The sequence below is a fragment of the Siphateles boraxobius genome, unplaced genomic scaffold, assembly GCF_051911475.1.
Source record: "Siphateles boraxobius isolate OS27281-9 unplaced genomic scaffold, OSU_SipBor_1 1, whole genome shotgun sequence".
NCBI lineage: Eukaryota > Metazoa > Chordata > Actinopteri > Cypriniformes > Leuciscidae > Siphateles > Siphateles boraxobius.
In genome coordinates, this window is record NW_027508699.1 from 23,301,403 (window position 1) to 23,322,500 (window position 21,098).

The 21,098-nt window shown below is 37.2% G+C and overlaps 1 protein-coding gene across 12 annotated transcripts in view; it reads left to right on the forward strand.

Moving 5' to 3' along the window:
* Nucleotides 1-21,098, forward strand: part of LOC143737591 (sickle tail protein homolog) — a 70,378-nt gene that overhangs the window by 17,822 nt on the left and 31,458 nt on the right. For 8 of the 12 annotated variants that reach the window (XM_077229339.1, XM_077229347.1, XM_077229355.1 and 5 more), the window contains exon 2: nucleotides 16,355-16,635. In XM_077229339.1, coding sequence (XP_077085454.1) covers nucleotides 16,355-16,635 — 281 coding nt within the window. Of the gene's footprint in view, nucleotides 1-5,927; nucleotides 5,963-16,354; nucleotides 16,636-18,328; nucleotides 18,543-21,098 lie in introns of those variants that run through there. The other 4 variants (XM_077229320.1, XM_077229330.1, XM_077229370.1 and 1 more) reach the window with 3 other exon arrangements.

Consider the following 21,098-nt stretch of genomic DNA (forward strand, 5'->3'; position numbering starts at 1 on the left):
TGCAGGGTGGAGATTCAGCTAAACTGGTTTAGGGGAAGAAATCACATCCCCAAAGCATGCGGTGAGTTTGATGGGGGGTAATTGAGAATGAAGGGGGGGGGGGGGGGGTAGTCACGTGAGAGGAGGCAATACCTCCATAGCGCAATGATTGGAGGTGATCGGTTATGATTGGATATGATTGGCCACTGGTGTTTGCTAATAACAAGGGTTTCTGGATTCTACATAAAGGCCCTTTTTATTAAAAGTTGTTTATATTTTTAAAGTCTATTAGCTAAATGTTAAAAGTGATGGTTTCCAATTATTTATGTAATGTTGAATGGCTTTAGTTACTAATTATATCCCCAGAAATTCATGAAAAGAAAAATCCATTTGACATCAGTATCAGTATTGGTATCAATGATACTGGCAATTCATTCATATTTTTATTTTTTTAAATATATATATAAAATATACCGTCTTTATGTTGTTTCCACGTTGATTTTGACATTTAGTGTGAAAACATGCCAATATAATATAAAATGTATTACACGTTTTAATGTTAGGTGTGAATAATTGTGATTGATTACAGAAGAAATTTCCAAATTATATGTTAATTTCTTTTAATCAATTGGCAACACTAATACATTGTTTTAGACTGTCTAAAAAAACAGACAGGTACATGAACACTGAACAAAGCTGATTTGCAGTCAATTCTCCCCGACTAAAACCTAAAGTCTGAAAGAGTTTCATGAGTGTGTCTTGTATCCTAGAGACCTGGTGTATTTATACCCTCCTTATGGGTTAGCTTGGAAACAGAATACCATTAGTGAAGAGCTTAGAGATGTAAACTTGTCTGTGGCAGCTCTTAAGTCTCTCATTGGTTGAATAAAAATGACCTGCTCAGGACTTTTATCTGTGTTGTTGGTGTCTATCTAATGGTGCTGAAAGAGGAATGACTAAAAATATGATATCCTCTGGGCAGCCCTTCATATAAATGTCAGTTTTGCCCATTGGACTGTATAGTTGGACTGTCATCGCTTAGTTCTCAGTCTTTCTTTTAAATGTTAAAAGTGGTTGGGGAGAAAGTTACATGATATAAAAAGTGCAGGTTTGAACATTAAAGCTGCTAATAATTTTGAGACTCTTAAAATATTAACATGTAGATCATATGTGTTATGTCTATCAGCATATTATAATACAATTTTGATGGATCATGTGACACTGGAATAATGTCTCCTGAAAATGCAGCTTTGCCATCACTGAAATAAAGTACAGTTTAATATACAGGTCCTTCTCAAAAAATTAGCATATTGTGATAAAGTTAATTATTTTCCATAATGTAATGATAAAAATTAAACTTTCATATATTTTAGATTCATTGCACACCAACTGAAATATTTCAGGTCTTTTATTATTTTAATACTGATGATTTTGGCATACAGCTCATGAAAACCCAAAATTCCTGTCTCAAAAAATTAGCATATTTCATCCGACCAATAAAATAAGTGTTTTTTTAACACAAAAAAAGTCAACCTTCAAATAATTATGTTTAGTTATGCACTAAATACTTGGTCGGGAATCCTTTTGCAGAAATGACTGCTTCAATGCGGCGTGGCATGGAGGCAATCAGCCTGTGGCACTGCTGAGGTGTTATGGAGGCCCAGGATGCTTCGATAGCGGCCTTAAGCTCATCCAGAGTGTTGGGTCTTGCGTTTCTCAACTTTCTCTTCACAATATCCCACAGATTCTCTATGGGATTCAGGTCAGGAGAGTTGGCAGGCCAATTGAGCACAGTAATACCATGGTCAGTAAACCATTTACCAGTGGTTTTGGCACTGTGAGCAGGTGCCAGGTCGTGCTGTATAATGAAATCTTCATCTCCATAAAGCTTTTTACCAGATGGAAGCATGAAGTGCTCCAAAATCTCCTGATAGCTAGCTGCATTGACCCTGCCCTTGATAAAACACATTGGACCAACACCAGCAGCTGACATGGCACCCCAGACCATCACTGACTGTGGGTACTTGACACTGGACTTCAGGCATTTTGGCATTTCCTTCTCCCCAGTCTTCCTCCAGACTCTAGCACCTTGATTTCCGAATGACATGCAAAATTTGCTTTCATCCGAAAAAAGTACTTTAGACCACTGAGCAACAGTCCAGTGCTGCTTCTCTGTAGCCCAGGTCAGGCGCTTCTGCCGCTGTTTCTGGTTCAAAAGTGGCTTGACCTGGGGAATGCGGCACCTGTAGCCCATTTCCTGCACACGCCTGTGCACGGTGGCTCTGGATGTTTCTACTCCAGACTCAGTCCACTGCTTCCGCAGGTCCCCCAAGGTCTGGAATCGGTCCTTTTCCACAATCTTCCTCAGGGTCCGGTCACCTCTTCTCGTTGTGCAGCGTTTTTTGCCACACTTTTTCCTTCCCACAGACTTCCCACTGAGGTGCCTTGATACGGCACTTTGGGAACAGCCTATTTGTTCAGAAATTTCTTTCTGTGTCTTACCCTCTTGCTTGAGGGTGTCAATGATGGCCTTCTGGACAGCAGTCAGGTCGGCAGTCTTACCCATGATTGCGGTTTTGAGTAATGAAACAGGCTGGGAGTTTTTAAAAGCCTCAGGAATCTTTTGCAGGTGTTTAGAGTTAATTAGGTGATTTAGATGATTAGGTTAATAGCTCGTTTAGAGACCCTTTTCATGATATGGTAATTTTTTGAGATAGGAATTTTGGGTTTTCATGAGCTGTATGCCAAAATCATCAGTATTAAAACAATAAAAGACCTGAAATATTTTAGTTGGTGTGCAATGAATCTAAAATATATGAAAGTTTAATTTTTCATATATTCATATATTACTAGAGCCCGTTGAGCTAGTCTATAATATAGGCCCAATCCACACCGAGACTATTACTATTGGGAGGGGGACTAAACAAAACAACAACAAAAGAAAGAAGGAACCGCTAGCCGGTGGTCACAATCAGTTCACTAAGACAATTCTCTTACAACCCACCGGCTAGCGGGAAAAAGGAAAAATAAATAAATAAACATTACAGAAACAGCATCTAAAGAAAATAAAAATAAAAACAGCACCTGCACATTCATACACATTCAAGAGAACAGCAGCTAACAATCGGATTGCTGCCACCTCTGTCTGCAGTCTAGCGATTGGGTGAGAGACAGTGTTTCGGTGCTTCACAATTTCACCAGGGTCATGGAACGCTGGCAAACATAACCACGGAAGCACACACACAAACAGTAGCGCCGCTGGCAATCACTCTGCAACACCTTGCGCTACAAACAGCACCCCAGAACACTGCTGCACTCCAACCCGTTAGCAGCTAGCTACAGTGTACGACTCCCGGCATAAGGACCCCAGGAGCCTATAAACCTGCCTGCGCTCAATTTCCGACCACTCCCACCCATAACAGGTAACATAGCAACACGAAGAGGAGTGACAGCGAGCAGAAGTGGTGAAAGAGGGAGATGAAAAAGAACGCCTCTAACCCACAGGCTACATATACAGGTCCTTCTCAAAAAATTAGCATATTGTGATAAAGTTAATTATTTTCCATAATGTAATGATAAAAATTTAACTTTCATATATTTTAGATTCGTTGCACACCAACTGAAATATTTCAGGTCTTTTATTGTTTTAATACTGATGATTTTGGCATACAGCTCATGAAAACCCAAAATTCCTGTCTCAAAAAATTAGCATATCATGAAAAGGGTCTCTAAACGAGCTATTAACCCAATCATCTGAATCAACTAATTAACTCTAAACACCTGCAAAAGATTCCTGAGGCTTTTAAAAACTCCCAGCCTGTTTCATTACTCAAAACCGCAATCATGGGTAAGACTGCCGACCTGACTGCTGTCCAGAAGGCCATCATTGACACCCTCAAGCAAGAGGGTAAGACACAGAAAGAAATTTCTGAACAAATAGGCTGTTCCCAGAGTGCTGTATCAAGGCACCTCAGTGGGAAGTCTGTGGGAAGGAAAAAGTGTGGCAAAAAACGCTGCACAACGAGAAGAGATGACCGGACCCTGAGGAAGATTGTGGAGAAGGACCGATTCCAGACCTTGGGGGACCTGCGGAAGCAATGGACTGAGTCTGGAGTAGAAACATCCAGAGCCACCGTGCACAGGCGTGTGCAGGAAATGGGCTACAGGTGCCGCATTCCCCAGGTCAAGCCACTTTTGAATCAGAAACAGCGGCAGAAGCGCCTGACCTGGGCTACAGAGAAGCAGCACTGGACTGTTGCTCAGTTTTGCATGTCATTCGGAAATCAAGGTGCCAGAGTCTGGAGGAAGACTGGGGAGAAGGAAATGCCAAAATGCCTGAAGTCCAGTGTCAAGTACCCACAGTCAGTGATGGTCTGGGGTGCCATGTCAGCTGCTGGTGTTGGTCCACTGTGTTTTATCAAGGGCAAGGTCAATGCAGCTAGCTATCAGGAGATTTTGGAGCACTTCATGCTTCCATCTGCTGAAAAGCTTTATGGAGATGAAGATTTCATTTTTCAGCACGACCTGGCACCTGCTCACAGTGCCAAAACCACTGGTAAATGGTTTACTGACCAAGGTATTACTGTGCTCAATTGGCCTGCCAACTCTCCTGACCTGAACCCCATAGAGAATCTGTGGGATATTGAGAAGAGAAAGTTGAGAGACGCAAGACCCAACACTCTGGATGAGCTTAAGGCCACTATCGAAGCATCCTGGGCCTCCATAACACCTCAGCAGTGCCACAGGCTGATTGCCTCCATGCAACGCCGCATTGAAGCAGTCATTTCTGCAAAAGGATTCCCGACCAAGTATTGACTATTGAGTGCATAACTGAACATAATTATTTGAAGGTTGACTTTTTTTTTTGTATTAAAAACACTTCTTTTATTGGTCGGATGAAATATGCTAATTTTTTGAGACAGGAATTTTGGGTTTTCATGAGCTGTATGCCAAAATCATCAGTATTAAAACAATAAAAGACCTGAAATATTTCAGTTGGTGTGCAATGAATCTAAAATATATGAAAGTTTAATTTTTATCATTACATTATGGAAAATAATTAACTTTTTCACAATATGCTAATTTTTTGAGAAGGACCTGTATATTAATTATAAATTGTAATAATAATACAGTTTTTTTCTATCAATATTAAGATAAATCTTTAAAAAAAACTCTAAAACATCTTACCAACGCCAACATTTGAGTGTTTGTGTGTAATACAGTATAAAAGTATGTTGTTGAGATACTCGTTGTGTAGTGGGCATTGTTGCTTTGGCTCAAAGCCTTGTTGATTCTTTCTTTCTCGCTCTATGGATGGACAGGAAGAGAGGGTGGAGGAACCAGCTACGGAAATTGGGGATTAAATACAACAAGCAAAACCCTTCCAGTTCCTGCAAACAATGGGCAGGTGTTGGAAATATTATATGAAAAACAATGAGGAATGGAATTTTTAGCATCTTGCTATCCCACTTTATTAAGCAGCTCTACTGCTTTAAACTTTGTTAAAAATGTTGTTGAAACCTTTGTTGTTGTCTGTTCAGGGTCACAGGTATGGTTTGTTGCTGAAAAACGAACCCCTTGCTGACAGAATGAGAGCTGTGCTTTGAAACGTGAAGGAATGCTCTCGTTGGCTTTATTGTGTTCTTTGTCTTAAACCTCTGATGCCGTAACCTGTGTCCAAACCCTCTGGAACCACAAACATAAACACTTCTTAACTAATTGTCTATACCTTTTAGTCAGTGATCTCTCGGTCACCTCTGTCCTGTGTTTGCTGATAGTTTACAAGGGTTAGTCTTACAATAGACACTCCTTTTTGCTGCATCTTTAATTCTACACTCTCTAATTTACATAAATTTCAGCTCCGAAGGGCAGATAGTAGAGCAGTGGTTTGAAAAGTGAGCGAGACACTCATATATTTAATAGAGGGAGGCAGTGTGAGCCTCACACCGAGCAGGATGCACATGCAAACGGACATTTACAGCTGGTGAGTTTTTGTAGGACTGAATTACCCCTATAAATGTCATTTCATTTATAGGCACACGTTTCATACTGTAGTTTGGGATGATTTTGTCTTATGTTTGTATTGTTGCTTAAGAACTCTTTTGCAGATATTGACTTTGCCATTGAGATGTGTGTTGCAAGTTTTAACAACCAGAATCAGCCTGTAGTAAAAGTGCTACAATTATTTAGACTTCAGCATTTTTGCAAAGCTTTTTGTCATTGAACCAGGCTAAAGAGTGTGACATTTTTACATTTTTACATGACAAGCATGCAATATATGTTTATGGCACTAAGAGCATGTTATCATACTTAACAATCTACCTCACTCTGTTGTACTGTTGTATTTAAGGTAAATCCTTATTTATGCACCACCATGAGTGATGAAGTATGTATCGTCATGTCATATTATTCATATTCAGGTTATTAATTTTCAGGAATTGGGAGCTATCCTTTCAACTGATTCATTTAATAGAATGATCATGGAATGAAAAATTGGCAGTTGCTAAAAAGGTATCAACATGGAGCCAAAAGTTTTCACTTTTCTTGTTCCTCTAATCAGAAAATGTTTGAGTAGTGCTTTATTTTGGTGAACCACATTATGTGCTTGTATGATTTAATAACAGGAACAGTGTTTTGGCTCTGTCTACCTCGCTTTCAATAGATTGACATTGGCATAATGCGAGTGTGAAATGTGCAATGTGGAGTGTGTTGCTCACCTCATTTGCAGTAAAGATGTTATTTGTGTCATGTACTTTCACACATGCTGGCCAAGTGATCGTTTCTTGCATTAGAGAGAGCAATAAAGCAGTCATCTCTCTTTAATCTAAAGTTTTGTCCTCTAGTAGGAAACAGGATGTCTGATAGCTTTACGGTCTGTAAGAACACTGCAACTAGATGCAGCGAAGCCCTTCAATTAGAAAATTCTTGGTGATAATATTATAACAATGATTTTCTTAACTATGAGTTCTTGTTTTGTTTTTTGTATTAAACCAGTTCAGCACAAACTATGGTCTGTTACGGTCTGTTAAAAACACTGCAGCTATGTAACAAATTAAGTGCTGGGAATGGTCCATAGCAAAGTATCCTTCCACCAGTATTCCTACAATACTGCGGTTGAAGTATAAAACTGCAAATTATTTGGGAATCAACATTATTTAGGTAATTATGTGGGTTGGGCTTCGTAGCTTCAACAACTTTACAGCCTCATTAAAGTTGAGATGAAATGGAAGTACCGACAGATCTTTTCTTATTGTGACGTACATCCAAGTTCAATGGATTATTGAAAAATAATGTTGGTGACTTTGTTCTATCTAACTGTTGTGAATGGATTTTGACACGGGCGTTGCTCTCAAAAATGAATGGAAGCTTGAAGCTGATTGTGAAGGGGCGGGGTTTAGGCAGACGAAATTATTGGAGAAATCCAGCATAGGACACCAGAGAGAAGTTTGTCGTTTCACATGATCTACATTTTGATTAAACATTAGGAGGTTAAAAAAATAAAATAAAGCACATATGTATGAATTGTTTACAATAAGATCTATATGAAATGAAATGAAAATTTATATACTCAAATAAGATTTTCAATATAAAAAATGTATTGTTTTAGAATAATGCAGGATGCCATTTAACATGCTCTGCATATGAGCCCTGGTATCAGTAATGAGTTGGCTATGCGCAGACGGTGTCACAGTATTGAAATCAGCGTTCAACTTCAGATATTTGTGATAGATTAACAGAGATTTGAGTCCTAATGGGGTAGAATGCAGGGCTCTACTGTGAGCCAGCTAAATGGTCTATGAAATAGCACTGGTTGATGAGGCTTAATTGTTGTTGAGGTCTGCTGAAATGCTGATGGCCATGCATCAGCCCAAATCTTTTGAGCCGAGGCATTTGTGTGAGTGGGTGCTGTATAGGTTGCATTCCGATACTTTGCTGACTTAGGGAGGATTTGTATTTGACACAAATGTGCCACCAGCGCTGAGTTAGAGAGCAGGAAAGGCTCATTCAATATGTCCAACAACAGCATCAAATGTTTGTTTAATACATTTGATGTCATTTGAAGTAGCAGATATTCATGCAACAGGCACATGTTTGTACAGGATATATACATTTATTGGTACATTGTATTATGTTTCTACATTTTATTAAAGTGCCACTACTATGCTATTTCAAAGGTTCCTAATTTTGTTTTGGAGGTTTCCTACAACAGTTTTACATGCATCAAAGGTCAAAAAACACTTTCATTTTCTCATAATATTGCACATCACCTAATTTTTCAATGATTCTCAAACGTCTCGTCAGATGAATCAGTCTCTCTAAATCCTTCCTTTCCGAGAGCCTACTCTGCTCTGATTGGCCAGACACCCAAGTTTCCTCAGCTCAGTCCTCAGCGATTGTAGCCTACACACTGCAAAGACAGTAACGATGAAGTCAATTTTACAAATCAATCCAAGCACAAGCACAAGTCCTAGTTATTCCACCCGAACCTCCATCGCAAGGATGACTTGAGCAGAACATTTTTCAGTGATACACTTCTCATTTTGACGTAGGCCTACAAGTCTGAAGTCATCCATGTCGAGTTTCTGTGTAATATCAGCTGAGGAGCATTTTCCCTACTTGTCACTTATACTGCTTACACAAATTGAATAAGGTTTACAGTACATCTCCCCTCCCTTCCAGGATTTTATTTCCTTGGGGGGCTTAACAGTTCAACGGGGGTGCTATAAGAATAAACAATTCATTGCATCAATTATTTCAATACCCTGCATTTATTGCATTTTACTTATTTAATTTTCCATTTTATCTTAAGGTCAGATTGTAAAGTCTACACAGAACTAAGCACATTATCAATTTTGCTTAAAACCTTTATTATTACCTTATCAGCTCTTTGAATCAATAACGGGTTAATGAAACTTGTCGACTTGCAGTTCAATAGACATGTAGCCTATAGGCGTATATGTATGTCCATGTATATCATAACCAGGGCTGGAAATGGCTAAGATTCACTGGGGGGAGACTCGTTTTTTTTTTTTTTTTTTTTTTTTAACTTTTAATGACTTTTCAGATGTATTTAAATTAAATATATAATCTATAATAGCATTAAACACACAAATTCAATGTTTCCTCCAAACAATATTTTCTTAATTATCGAGACAGGCACATGAAAGGTCAATGAACGACATTTTTTAATTGTGTGTGGCAGAAAAACTATTCAACAGAATCTCAGCTTGGAGAAAATTACCTGTTTGATTTTTTTTAGGTTTTTATTGTCTTAATCTTCTTCTTCTTCTTTAGGGTTTAATGGCAGTTGGCAAAACAGTTTAATGGTGCATTACCGCCACCAACTGGACTGGATGTGGAACGAGAGATTAAGCAGGAAATAAATAAAATAAACAAAACAAAACACAATTTCTTTTTTTTTATATATATCAAAATCAGTTTCAATATATCTGGCCTGCTGTTTTCCCCAAGAGACCTGACAATGAGACGTAATGATGAGGTTTTTATTTAATTTTTTCTTCACTTTTTTTAATTAAAGTGACACTGAGAGTAAAAAAACAAGAACATTTTTAGGAAATCTTTGGGGGGCTGCGCCAGTGCTAAGCTATTTTTTGGTGGCAAGCCCCGGGCTAGCGCCGCCACTGGCCATTAATTAACTAGTCAGACTTTAAGTCTGTTGTCGTTCATTGGTGTGGACGCTAATTTAGTTATTGTTATATTTATCATTTTTGGGGCTGGCCTTAAAGTCTTTAAGGAATATAAAGTCATGATGAAAAGCCACACAACTCAGCCATTCCTGGGTATGCACAAAAGAGTTTAAATAAGCAAAATAAATTGTTAACAGCTTACTTTGAACATTTTAAAGACACTGGGGTATGATAGTGCCATCATCTAAACATTCAAAAGGAAATATAAATATTTTAATATAGTTATATAGTCTGTAAGTGGGTGGGCTGAAGCTATAACTTGTCAGCCCAGCAAAGTTGTCACGATCACCAGTGAGCGTGCTCGTCATTACCACCAGAGGGCACTCCAACCCGGACTATTGTCATTCTCTCATTACTACATTTCCAATAATCCTTTTCCCAGACCATCATCCTTTTTCACATTCACCTGTGTCTCATTATCTTGTTTACTCACCCTATAAGCCTGGTTCTTTCTGTAATTTCCTGCAAAGTCTTGTATGTGTAAATCTCCATTTCTGAGTGTTTCCATTGTTTTCCATGTTCCTGGTTTTCGATATTTGCCTGCTCCCTGGTTTTTCTGTTCTTGTCTCACCCTCTGGATTTGTTTGTTTGATTGGACTGATTTACTGTGCTCTGACCTTTTGCCTGTTTTTTACTGCGATTGTGGATTACCCTTTCATTAAAACACTGCATTTGGATCCTCGACATTCGTGTCTCGGAGCAGTTTGTTACAAACGTGTTGTTGTCATGGTTTAAATCGTGTTTTAGTTGTAGGTGAGTAGGAGAGTTGGGTTTGGCTTACTGTTAGTCTGTATGAATTACATGGGGGCAGGAAAAACAGCCAAGGTCGAATGAATGGAAAAGCCTGTGCAAGGGGGATCCGGGTGATTTTTCCTGACTGTGTTGATGCTGGTGGTGTCCTGATCTAAGTGCATTGCCAGGTTAATGGAAGATTTCTACGCTCTTCACTTCAAGTTACTAACAATACGCTCTGATCCTTGATGGAAAGCAGAGTTGAACAGCTTGAGGTTGAGTTTTATCAGTTTTTCTTTTCTTTTTTGGCTTGTTAAAAATGTTGGTTTAAATATGTTGTTGCTAGCTACACTGAGAGATTGATACACTTGGCTAATAAAGCAGGTTTCTATGGACACGGTCTACTTTAGACTGTGAGGGGATACCAAAATAATTGCAAGGTCATGGAATAAGTTTTTCAGGGGAGGTACATTCCTCGCAGTGTGTGAAGCTCAAAGACAGCCAAGAAAAACACTTACATTACCGACTCCTATCATTTTATTGGACAGATAGCTGGTTCAGCTGGATAGCTGTTTTTTTAGAAAGCTGTGCTGGTTCGATGTTATCAAATATAAGTGAAGTTAATATTCAAATTTCAATTGGTCTTTCTTTTAACACATAAAAATAATTTTAATTTGAAAGTATTTCCACATTTTAGTTCCAGGTTTAACCATCCAAATTGTCTTATTGAGAACTGTCAGTCTTATTAAACACTAGATGGCACTGATTTTTTTTAAATCAAAGACATTTAGTTAACCAAACTGAATTTACTCGCCCAATCTAACTCCTGGCCCCAGTTGTTCTAAAAGTTCAATTATTGGAATTATTTGGAAATCCCAATGTTTTACTATCCAGGATCTGCTAATCCAGATTTCTTTTGTGCTGTTTCAAAGCAAAATTGGATCACCCTGATCCAGATACACACTTTTTTCAGATTATAAGAGATTATTCATGAGATAATTTAACGCTGTCTCTCGTGATGCATTTGTTTGCTCCCTACTGTACGTGTTCATGTGTTTTTGAAGGAGGCGTGGCTTTGGAGATGCTCTGAATGGATCTTATGCTTTCAAAGCTAGCTCACTATTGCTAGCCTCTCCAAAAATTGCCTACCCTACCTATAATTTGCAAAAACTCAAAACATTTTAAAGTGAATGTAAAGTTTCTTGGGAGAAAATTTTAGAATGCTAAAACATTACAATACATTTTTCCTCAAATCTCATATTTTTCCTCCCACCACATATTTTTCCTCACATCACCATGTCCATAGCGCCTCAAGTGTCCCAAAACAAAAAAAATATACATTCAATAAGGTATGCAACCGTTAACTGTCAACTGTTAGGATTTTGTGATCTAATCTGATTTCAGAATCCCTTATTTCTTTTGAACAACCCATTTTGAAGATTTGATCTAATCCGATAGCTGAAATCCAACCAGATTACATTTGAACAACCTGATTTCAGGGGCCGTATTATTTTGAATGCTTTGAAATTTGCACTTTGTATAACTAAAGATGTGTTCAAACAGGTCAAAGAATCATTAAGTCAGTTGACGAGAATGATTGGATGTGTTGGTTTTATTTTATTCACACGGTGTCCCAGGAGTTACGTAACAGTTAAGACTCAGAGCATTTATTGCTGGACTATAAACAAGTGCCAAACACAGTTTAGGATTTGGAAGATAAAGCAATGCTCCCATAACAGGACAGGGAGGTAAGTATGCAAAGCTGCTTATCATGGTTAGCACAGGCGCCAATACCAATAATGCAAGGGCTGTAGTGAAAACCTATTGAAAGCAAGTCATTAAAAAGTCAGACATTTTATGATTATTTAGTTGTAGCCTACATAATACTTTCTCAACTGAAGACACCACACTGAATACTAATCACAATACACAGCAGTCTGCACATACACAAAACACTCTAACCATGCCAGTTACGTCAAATGCCAGGATGTTCACAATGCCAGTTTTTGGTTTGAGGGAAAGTAATTTTCCTTTTCACATTAAAAAAAACTTTACCCTCAGAAAGGGAAGACACATAATGACCTATAGCCTGAGAAATCATTGTCTCACTGTGGATCTATAGATTTTCTTTAATCAATATTTCTCTGACCATTTGTTAATAAATAATAATAAATAAACAATTACATATTTTATTTTCGGTCAAATGTTTGGAGACTTATCCTCACTTGCAAGGCTGCATTTATTTTACCAAAAATACAGTAAAAACAGCAATATTTTGCATGTGGATACCGTTTATTTTGCCTGATTACATTAGATGCTTACATTAGGGATTTCCTCCTTTTTTTGTCACATCGTAGTTGTGCATCTATGACTGATTATTCTCTCAGGAAGAAGCACACAATGAATTTCTTGTCTGGCCCTTTAATGACCCCATATAGTAGATTTTGTGTCTACATGATATGTGACTGCTACCTAATTCTCTCACGAAAGAGGCAGAGGAATCAACATTTACTTGCAGAGGAAAGCAAATACTTATGAAGCCAAAGCAACAAATCCCTCAACCTCTTGAAATCATCCACACTTCTAGCTTAGTGAAGTGATGAGACATTAGTCAAACACAGTTTGGAGTCCTGTGTGATGTTTAATGGGAAACTTCAGATGAAATGTCAGAGTGAGAATTTCGAATGTGTTGACAAACGGCTAATGCTGTCTGGCTGTGCTGTGCCTCAGCATGTCCACACCATAATGCTTAAGTTTAGTTTTGGAGATAGTTTTGTCATCCAGTCCCATGTGCATAAGCAACATCTGTGAGTGGAGAGAGGAAATCCTCTCCATAAAGTGACCTTACATGCTTACAAAATGACAGACAATGGCTGGATTTTCTCCAGTGGTTGCTAGTTTTACTGAGGAGAGTTTTCCGAGGAAGTGAAAGGATTTTTTTATTAATCCATACACTTGGAACTGGATAACATTAAAAGACCATTAAGTGGAAAGTTTTACACTGGGAGAAATTGGATGTAAACATAGAAAGTTACCCAGAGGGGTTTTTCAAGGCCACTGGAGATAATGTTAGTTAATTCTTCCTTCATCTGAAGTAATTAAAATACAATAAAAAAAGAATGTAGATGATAAATGGATGAATGGAGAGAAGCTTCAACAATGACATATTTAATAAACAGAACAGCTAATTAGGACACTAACACAAAATATGCCATTTATTTATTTATTATCATATCTTATAGCACTTTGAGCATCACAAATTTTTGTCCCACATTTTTTTATAAAATGAAACTGTTCAGTAAGATTTTTTGGTTATTTGAAAAAAAATAGTATATTTTTATTCATCAAGGATGCATTACATTGATCAAAAGTGTTTTTTAATTAAGACATTCATTAAAATTCATTTTTACAAAAAATTCATCCTTCAAAGAATCCTGAAAAAAGTATCACAGTTTCTACGAAAAATCTTAAGCAGCCCAAAAGTTTTAAACATTGCTGATAGAAATAAGAAATGTTTCTTGACCAGCAAATCAACATAGAATGATTTCTGAAGGATCATGTGATACTGAAGGCTGAAGGAATGATGCTGAAAAATCAGCTTTGCCATTACAGGAATAAATTACACTTTAAAATATATTCAAATAGAAAACAGTTAATTTAAATAAAATTCATTATATATCTTAGATCATGTGACAATTTTACATTAAAATGAAGTAATACAAAATCTCAACCTTACACTAAAGATCATCTGCAAATAATTTGATAAAGATGTGCATGACAACATGTCCTTCATGTTCCTCATAGATATGCAAATAATACTGCAGTTATTCTATGTATGATAGCTTTAAGAGCAGTGCAAGTTTTAGTCCAACAACAATCAGGCATTCATACATAATCACCACAGGAACATCTGGCTATCATCAGTTATCTATGACCACTCAGCAGCATTAACCGTGGCCTTCCTCTCGGGCTGTCCAGATGCCTGAAGTTGATCACACACCAAGCATGTTTTTTTTTCCTCAAATGTGTTGTGAAAATAGAGAGAACATCTCTCTTCTGATCGGAGGCGGGAAGCACCCTGTAAAAATTTTTCATTTTTCCTCTAGTACAGATGTAAGTTATCACTCCTCCTCAACATACCTCATTCACAATATGTGACACTTTCTGCACAAAAATGAGAAAAATGATTTATATTATCTCGTGCAATATATTGAATGGGGAATAAGTGCATAGGCATACAAACAGGATACTTTTTCATCTTCATCAGTCAGTCTGACCCTCTTGTTGACAGTGTGATTTATCTTTTACAACGTCTCTGTGAAGAAACAAGTCATTTTAAAGTGTCTATTTTTTTCATATAAGAGAGCTATGGGCTGTGGTTAGCTAAGGTCAGGAAAGTCATTGGACTCCTGCTAAAGAGATTTTCACTAAGATGACACCTTAGTCTGGCAAAGACTAGGCCAGTAGAAAGACCAACAAAACCACAAATCTCACCATATATTGGATCATCTCAGGCCCTATATTTAGTCTTGTACTACAAACAGGTCACATGAAAGTCAATAAAGTTTGTCCTCTCTTCTCGTCCTCAGTGAAGATTATCCAGGAAGGGAGGACACTGACGCAGTAAAAAATGAGTAATTTGCTGCACATACCGTAGAATATCTCCTATCTCTTGATGAAAGTTTCTTAGATGTCCTCATTAAGCATTAAACTCTTTCCCTAACAAGAAGCTTGAGACGCCAAATGGCTACCATGAGAGAGGAAATTAGATGGGTTTACTGCCTGTCTCCCATTAGCTTCCCATGATGGAATGTGTCTGTCATAGCCAATAATGAGGCAATAATTCTTTACAGTAAACCTGTTGGCACATTCACCAGTACAAAAATGTAATATTGAAGATCCATGGAATAGTCTGTTTATTAAGAATGGTTGTTTATAGTCAAGCTGATGTTTTGGGTGAGTCAGCACACGCCTGTCTTGTTGCATTTCGAACTCTGTGCCATTTCTCACTCCCCTGCAGTTTCCATGAACGATGGAAATTAAATTTGCAGACAACTTTTTACTGAGTTTTGTGCATTGCTTGCAATATATTATCAAGTATCATGGTACAGTATCTAAAATGATTTTTAAAGACTTGTTAAGCTGTTTAATTGTATAAGAAATTTAAAAAAAGCCTCCCCTACACATCCACAACACAAGAACATTTTTATTCAAATGTGTATATCCAAACTAACTGTGCCATATAGTGGTATTTTAGTATTATCCATATACAATTATATTCTTAAATAATATTTATAATTTTTTTACGTTTCAGTTAAATTTTAGCAAATAATTTATGTGCTTTTGTCTTTTTTATTACTTTTTTAAAAATATAGTTTTATTTATCTTTTATTTATTTTTATTTAAGCTTCCATTTTAGTGATTCAACTTATTTATTTCATTTACTTGCCAAGGCGACATTCCTAATTTTCATTTAACTTTAAGCTTGTCATCCAATATTTATATTTTGTTTTATTAAATGGTTTTTAATCATTTCAGTTTTTAATCATTTCGTTTTTTTAGCATATGAAATTCATGTCATATGCAACTGTTGAATGGAATTGGCATTCTGACTCATTGCTTTGCAGAAAGTCCCCACTGGAGGGCCTCAATGCCATGCAGTCAGCCCGGGCTAATAATGAGCCATCACATTGAGTGGTCAGAGGCCTCATTTGGCAAGGTGCAAGCTGTTTATGAGAAACAAATAGCCTGTTCGTAGCTTTGCTCAATAATTGCTCTCTTGGCCAGCAGCTGTCTAACTCTAAGCCGGTCATTGCCTTGACTGTGTTGCTTATCACACTAATTAATTGCAGGTCTCAAGCCAAGTACAGCCGCCCACTGAGTGTCCCTATCTAATCTGTATTCCTGTGTATGTTTTCTTACGCCTTTAATCAAAGAGCCAGCAAGAAGCAACCAGAGGCTGTGCTCCCATGAGGATGTGGACAGCCACAGCAGAAAACAAAGCAGCGCAGATGAGAGCGAGCAGTCAGAGCCCTGGTCCCCCCGCACCGTGCCAAGGAGACACACAGTAGGAGGGCCTCGCACTGCCGGGGACGTGATCATCATGCAGTCCTACAACATGGACCATAAGAAAGAGGCCTTTCTTGAGCATCTGAAACAGAAGTATCCTCATCATGCTTCTGTCATCATGGGGCACCAGGAAAGACTCAGAGACCAGGTAAGCTTAGCTCTCAATAAATGCTAAATTAGGTTTTCAACTTGGTCTTAATTACTAGAATATCAACAAAAACAAAGGGTTGTCAATGATGTGAATTATTGTGGATACATATTTTCTTTAAATTTCCATTATTTTCTCTGTTAATCATTACATTTAGTAATGTAGTAAATTCCATGACATTATATATTTCAATGAGCCGATGTTCCATCCATGCCTTACAAGAACATTTACAGTTGGTCCCTCCCTCAACACACATGCTGATATGATTCCATATTTCATAGCACACTGACTGAGTATCCTTCCTATGGTATACATGTGTATCGCCTTACTCTTGACAGATTAAAGGCGCACTGACATTTTTATTTCTGCTAGTTTCCGCTTGACATTTTCATTGTATCTTTGATGGTTGGATAATTTTGAGTGTTGTGTAGTCATAGCCTATAGCTTAAACGCTTGCAGGGTTATTTGAATATATGCTTGAATAAACAATAAAACATTTAACCAAATGTGTTTAAAAGTGTAAAAAACGTTTACCGTTTACACCTACATTAAATAAAGAATTGGGCAGTTCAATAAGCAGAATTTAAAATAAAGAGCGTTACAAACCTGTGAGCGATCTTGCAATGTCACTGAATGCCAAAACGTCACTTATTGGTCAACTGCTGCCGTCTGCTATGTCTAATAGGATTTGATTTAGAATTAAGCTACATTTAAATTGAATTAAATTTAATCGATATTTATTATTACTTTAATTATTGGTAACACTTTAGAATACGGTTCCTTCGTTAATGAATAACTACACAAGAACCAATGAGTAACACAATATTAACAATCTAGTAACTATTATTAACTAACAAGAAACTCTGAATAACGAACTAGTAAGTAATAGCACACAGATAAAAGTGGTAGTTCACTATTAACTAATCAATAACTACTATTTTTTTAATGCTTCCCAGAGAACTACTGAAAAAGTTTATTAACAATCTAGTAACTACTATTAACTAAAAATAAACTCTGATTAACGAATTAGGAAGTAATAGTGCACAGATGAAAGTGGTACTTCATACTTCTATGGGAATTACTAATTATTCGGATCCGTATTCTAAAGGGAAGATCATGGGAACTAACTAGTAATGACTCAAGTGTTACTACATGATCTAGTCATGATTTGTGCAACCAAACACAAAAGTCATTTCAAGCGTTTGAGATTTTTGGTGAACTTTAGTATACTTTTAGAAAATTTCTTTAGAAGTATAGTAACACTTGAGTCATTACTAGTTTGTTCCCATGATTCTTACAGTAGTTACTATATGAAAAGCCAATAAAGTGTAGAATCTTCTCACTCACAAGATAGATACACACACACACACACACACACACACACACACACACACACACACATATATATATATATATATATATATATATATATATATATAAGCTAGGAGACATACATAAAAACATAATTTTTTGTGAGGTCAGTTAAATAATAAATTCACTCTATATGGTATTTGGATGGCTGATGACTCAATATGTTCCAGTCGTCACCGTGACATACATTTTTATATTAAACAATAAATACCCCTACCAATAGGCTATTCTCAGAACTAACCGTCGCTAGTAGGCTACGTGCTCTTTGTAGTAAACAAGAAGGCACATTTCGCAACCTCTACCATTGTAGCCCAACAAGTCTTTCAGGTAGACTAAGTTCATTTGTGGGTGTGTCTCAGTGTAGACGCTGATGTCACGGCTCTCAAAGATCACCTCAAACTACAGACAAACTTCTGCCGCGATCTACTACTCTCAGGCAGGAAACCAGATGTATTGCTATTGACATTTACTGCTTATTATCTGGAATACGTCCTGCTCCATTGTCTGAAGATTCAAGGTGGAAGTTTTGCATCAAGGTATTGTGAATCAAGCTAAAATGACAATTGTTTTACAGTGTCAGCAAATCAGTCGGTGTAAACTGTAAGTTACATGTCTCAACTTATTCTATTGTGAAGGAAATGATTTTACTTGTATTGTATAGGTTTTAAGTAGTTAAATAACGCATTCGGGGCATTAAACGAAATTTGTACCTAATGAATGAACGCTTTGTCTGCAAGTCAACTGAAAACTGAACATGTATCTTAAGCAGAGAAGTCGACATACTGGTACTCTTTTGGATCAAAATATTTGGAAAGAAGGATACATGCAAAACAATTCGAATATCATGGCAGTTATCATATGATATATATATATATATATATATATATATATATATATATATATATATATTTTTTTTTTTTTTATTTATTTATGAGATAAAAAACTACTGACATGTATTTCTAGCCTAAAGAAATATGGTAATATATCACAGTGTTTTGAACATGTACCATAGTGTTCTTTTTGAAGGACTCTGCAGTACCATGCATGTACCATCTGATACTATCACTTTACCATGTTATGTGCACAGTGCCTCCAGAGTACTTTTTGGAAGGGTTTCCTGGGATTTTTTCTTCTTTTAACTTAAAAGTATCACTTACGCTCCCAATAACTGGTTTCTTTCAGTGCAATGTGTCTGTCTCTTGATATATATTTTTGTATATATATTACTCTTCAGCATAGTTTTGTAAAGTTCTTTGTGGCTGGGCACAGCCATGAGTAATATCATATCACACCCCTGGCACTGAATAAAACCGAAGCCCATACAGCAGGAGGGAGTGTCTTTCATCCCCCTTTCTCTCTCTTTCGTTCTTTCTTTCTTCAATATTCTCCAGACCAAGAGAGAATGAGGTATGATTTATCTGACCCTGCCAGTGCTTTCAAAGACCTGGCATTAGACCAGCTCAGATGAAGCATGGTCTATGGCCATTCATCTGCCTGTGATTAGAAGAGTGTGCAGTGAACCGTGCGACCTGCCCCCCTCAAGCCCACCCTTATGCTTTAAACTGCTGTTTTCAGGCCTCTTTCAGTTTCCTGGCATTCTGCAGGTAACGCATTCTGACAATGCCCGAGTGCCAGTGTATGTCGGCACGGCTTGCTTATGCATGTGGAATAGGTAAGCAATCTTAAGAATGCGCCCATATTTATTTTATTTAATCCACACAATATAATGTTTAACGTACAGTTGCATTATGCATGTCTTAAATGATCCCAGCTGTCATGCACCATTAATCTGGGCACTTTTTTTTTCTTCAAGTCAACATAAAAGCCTATTATTTGCTCCTGTCTCGTCTGTGCACACCGGAGTGATTGTTAGTCGACTCACAATGCAACACCTGTGCAAAGATAAGATCAAATTCATATTCATCACTTTCAAGTCTCAGCCTGGACCTTCAAAATGAAGGTTTTTTTGGATATGCCTCCTAGTGAATTGCCAGAGCACTGTTTTCTGTCAGTCATCATAGTTTTTGACTTCGAAAACTTGCGCATTAATGTACTTCAGTTTGGCGAATCTGGTGTCAGTGCAGCAGTTTCATGATGTGAAGTGAAGTGAAGATGACTCTTGGATACTTGGGGCCGTTCCATTTTGTATTTCTGTACTGTTTTTTCCATTGTTTTTCTATGTAAACATGCAAGGCAGACATCTTTGACCGTCTTTTACAGCATCTCGCTAATGACACGATGTTCTAAAAATGCAGCACTCAAGTTAAAGAAATTTAACTCTAGAAGTCCATCTCTAGAACTTGCAGTTTATTTTATTGCCCTTTCTAATGCATTTTTGCATTCCATTGTACTGCTTTTCCAAAATCTTCGACCTTTGCACTTGCATCTTGCTTCTTTTGCAGTTTCTTGATCATTACAGGCAATTTTAAAAACAGGGCGCTCAGTTAAAATATGTTTTTGGGAGAAAATTGTGTCTCTCTAGACCTTGCGTTTTCGCATAAACATGTTTGACCGTTGTGCTTGCACTTTGCAGAATCTCTCGCATGACACACCATTCTAAAAACGCGGCACTCAGTTTAAAACTAGACCTTGCAAGTGCCCTGTTTTTATTTTTAAACATGAGACCTTTTTTAACCATTTTGAAACTTTAAGGGATGTTCCACTGTGCGACTTTTCCATTGTTTTATATAAATGTGCTAGACGTACGTGTTTGAGCGATTATAAACATTACTCTTAGTATCAACTTGCATACAACGTGTCATGGAGAGTTTCGCATCTCTAATACAGACTACCTTCAGCAGAGATCCTCCCAAAAGTACAGGAGTATTTAAAAAAAAGCATTGCATGACACAAGACCTCTAAGTGTCTTTGCAGAGAGATTTGTTCAGTCAAAACATGTGTCTTTGTAAAATAAGCTGAAGTTGAAGTACTAAAATTACTATAAGTGAAATAATAATATATTAAAGTGAAATAGAAATATAAAAAAAATGACAAAAAGCACATAAAAAAAGGCTAAAACTTAAACTACTGAAACTGAAAATATATAACAAAAATATACAGAAATATATGTCAAAATAATCTGTGGGGATGTG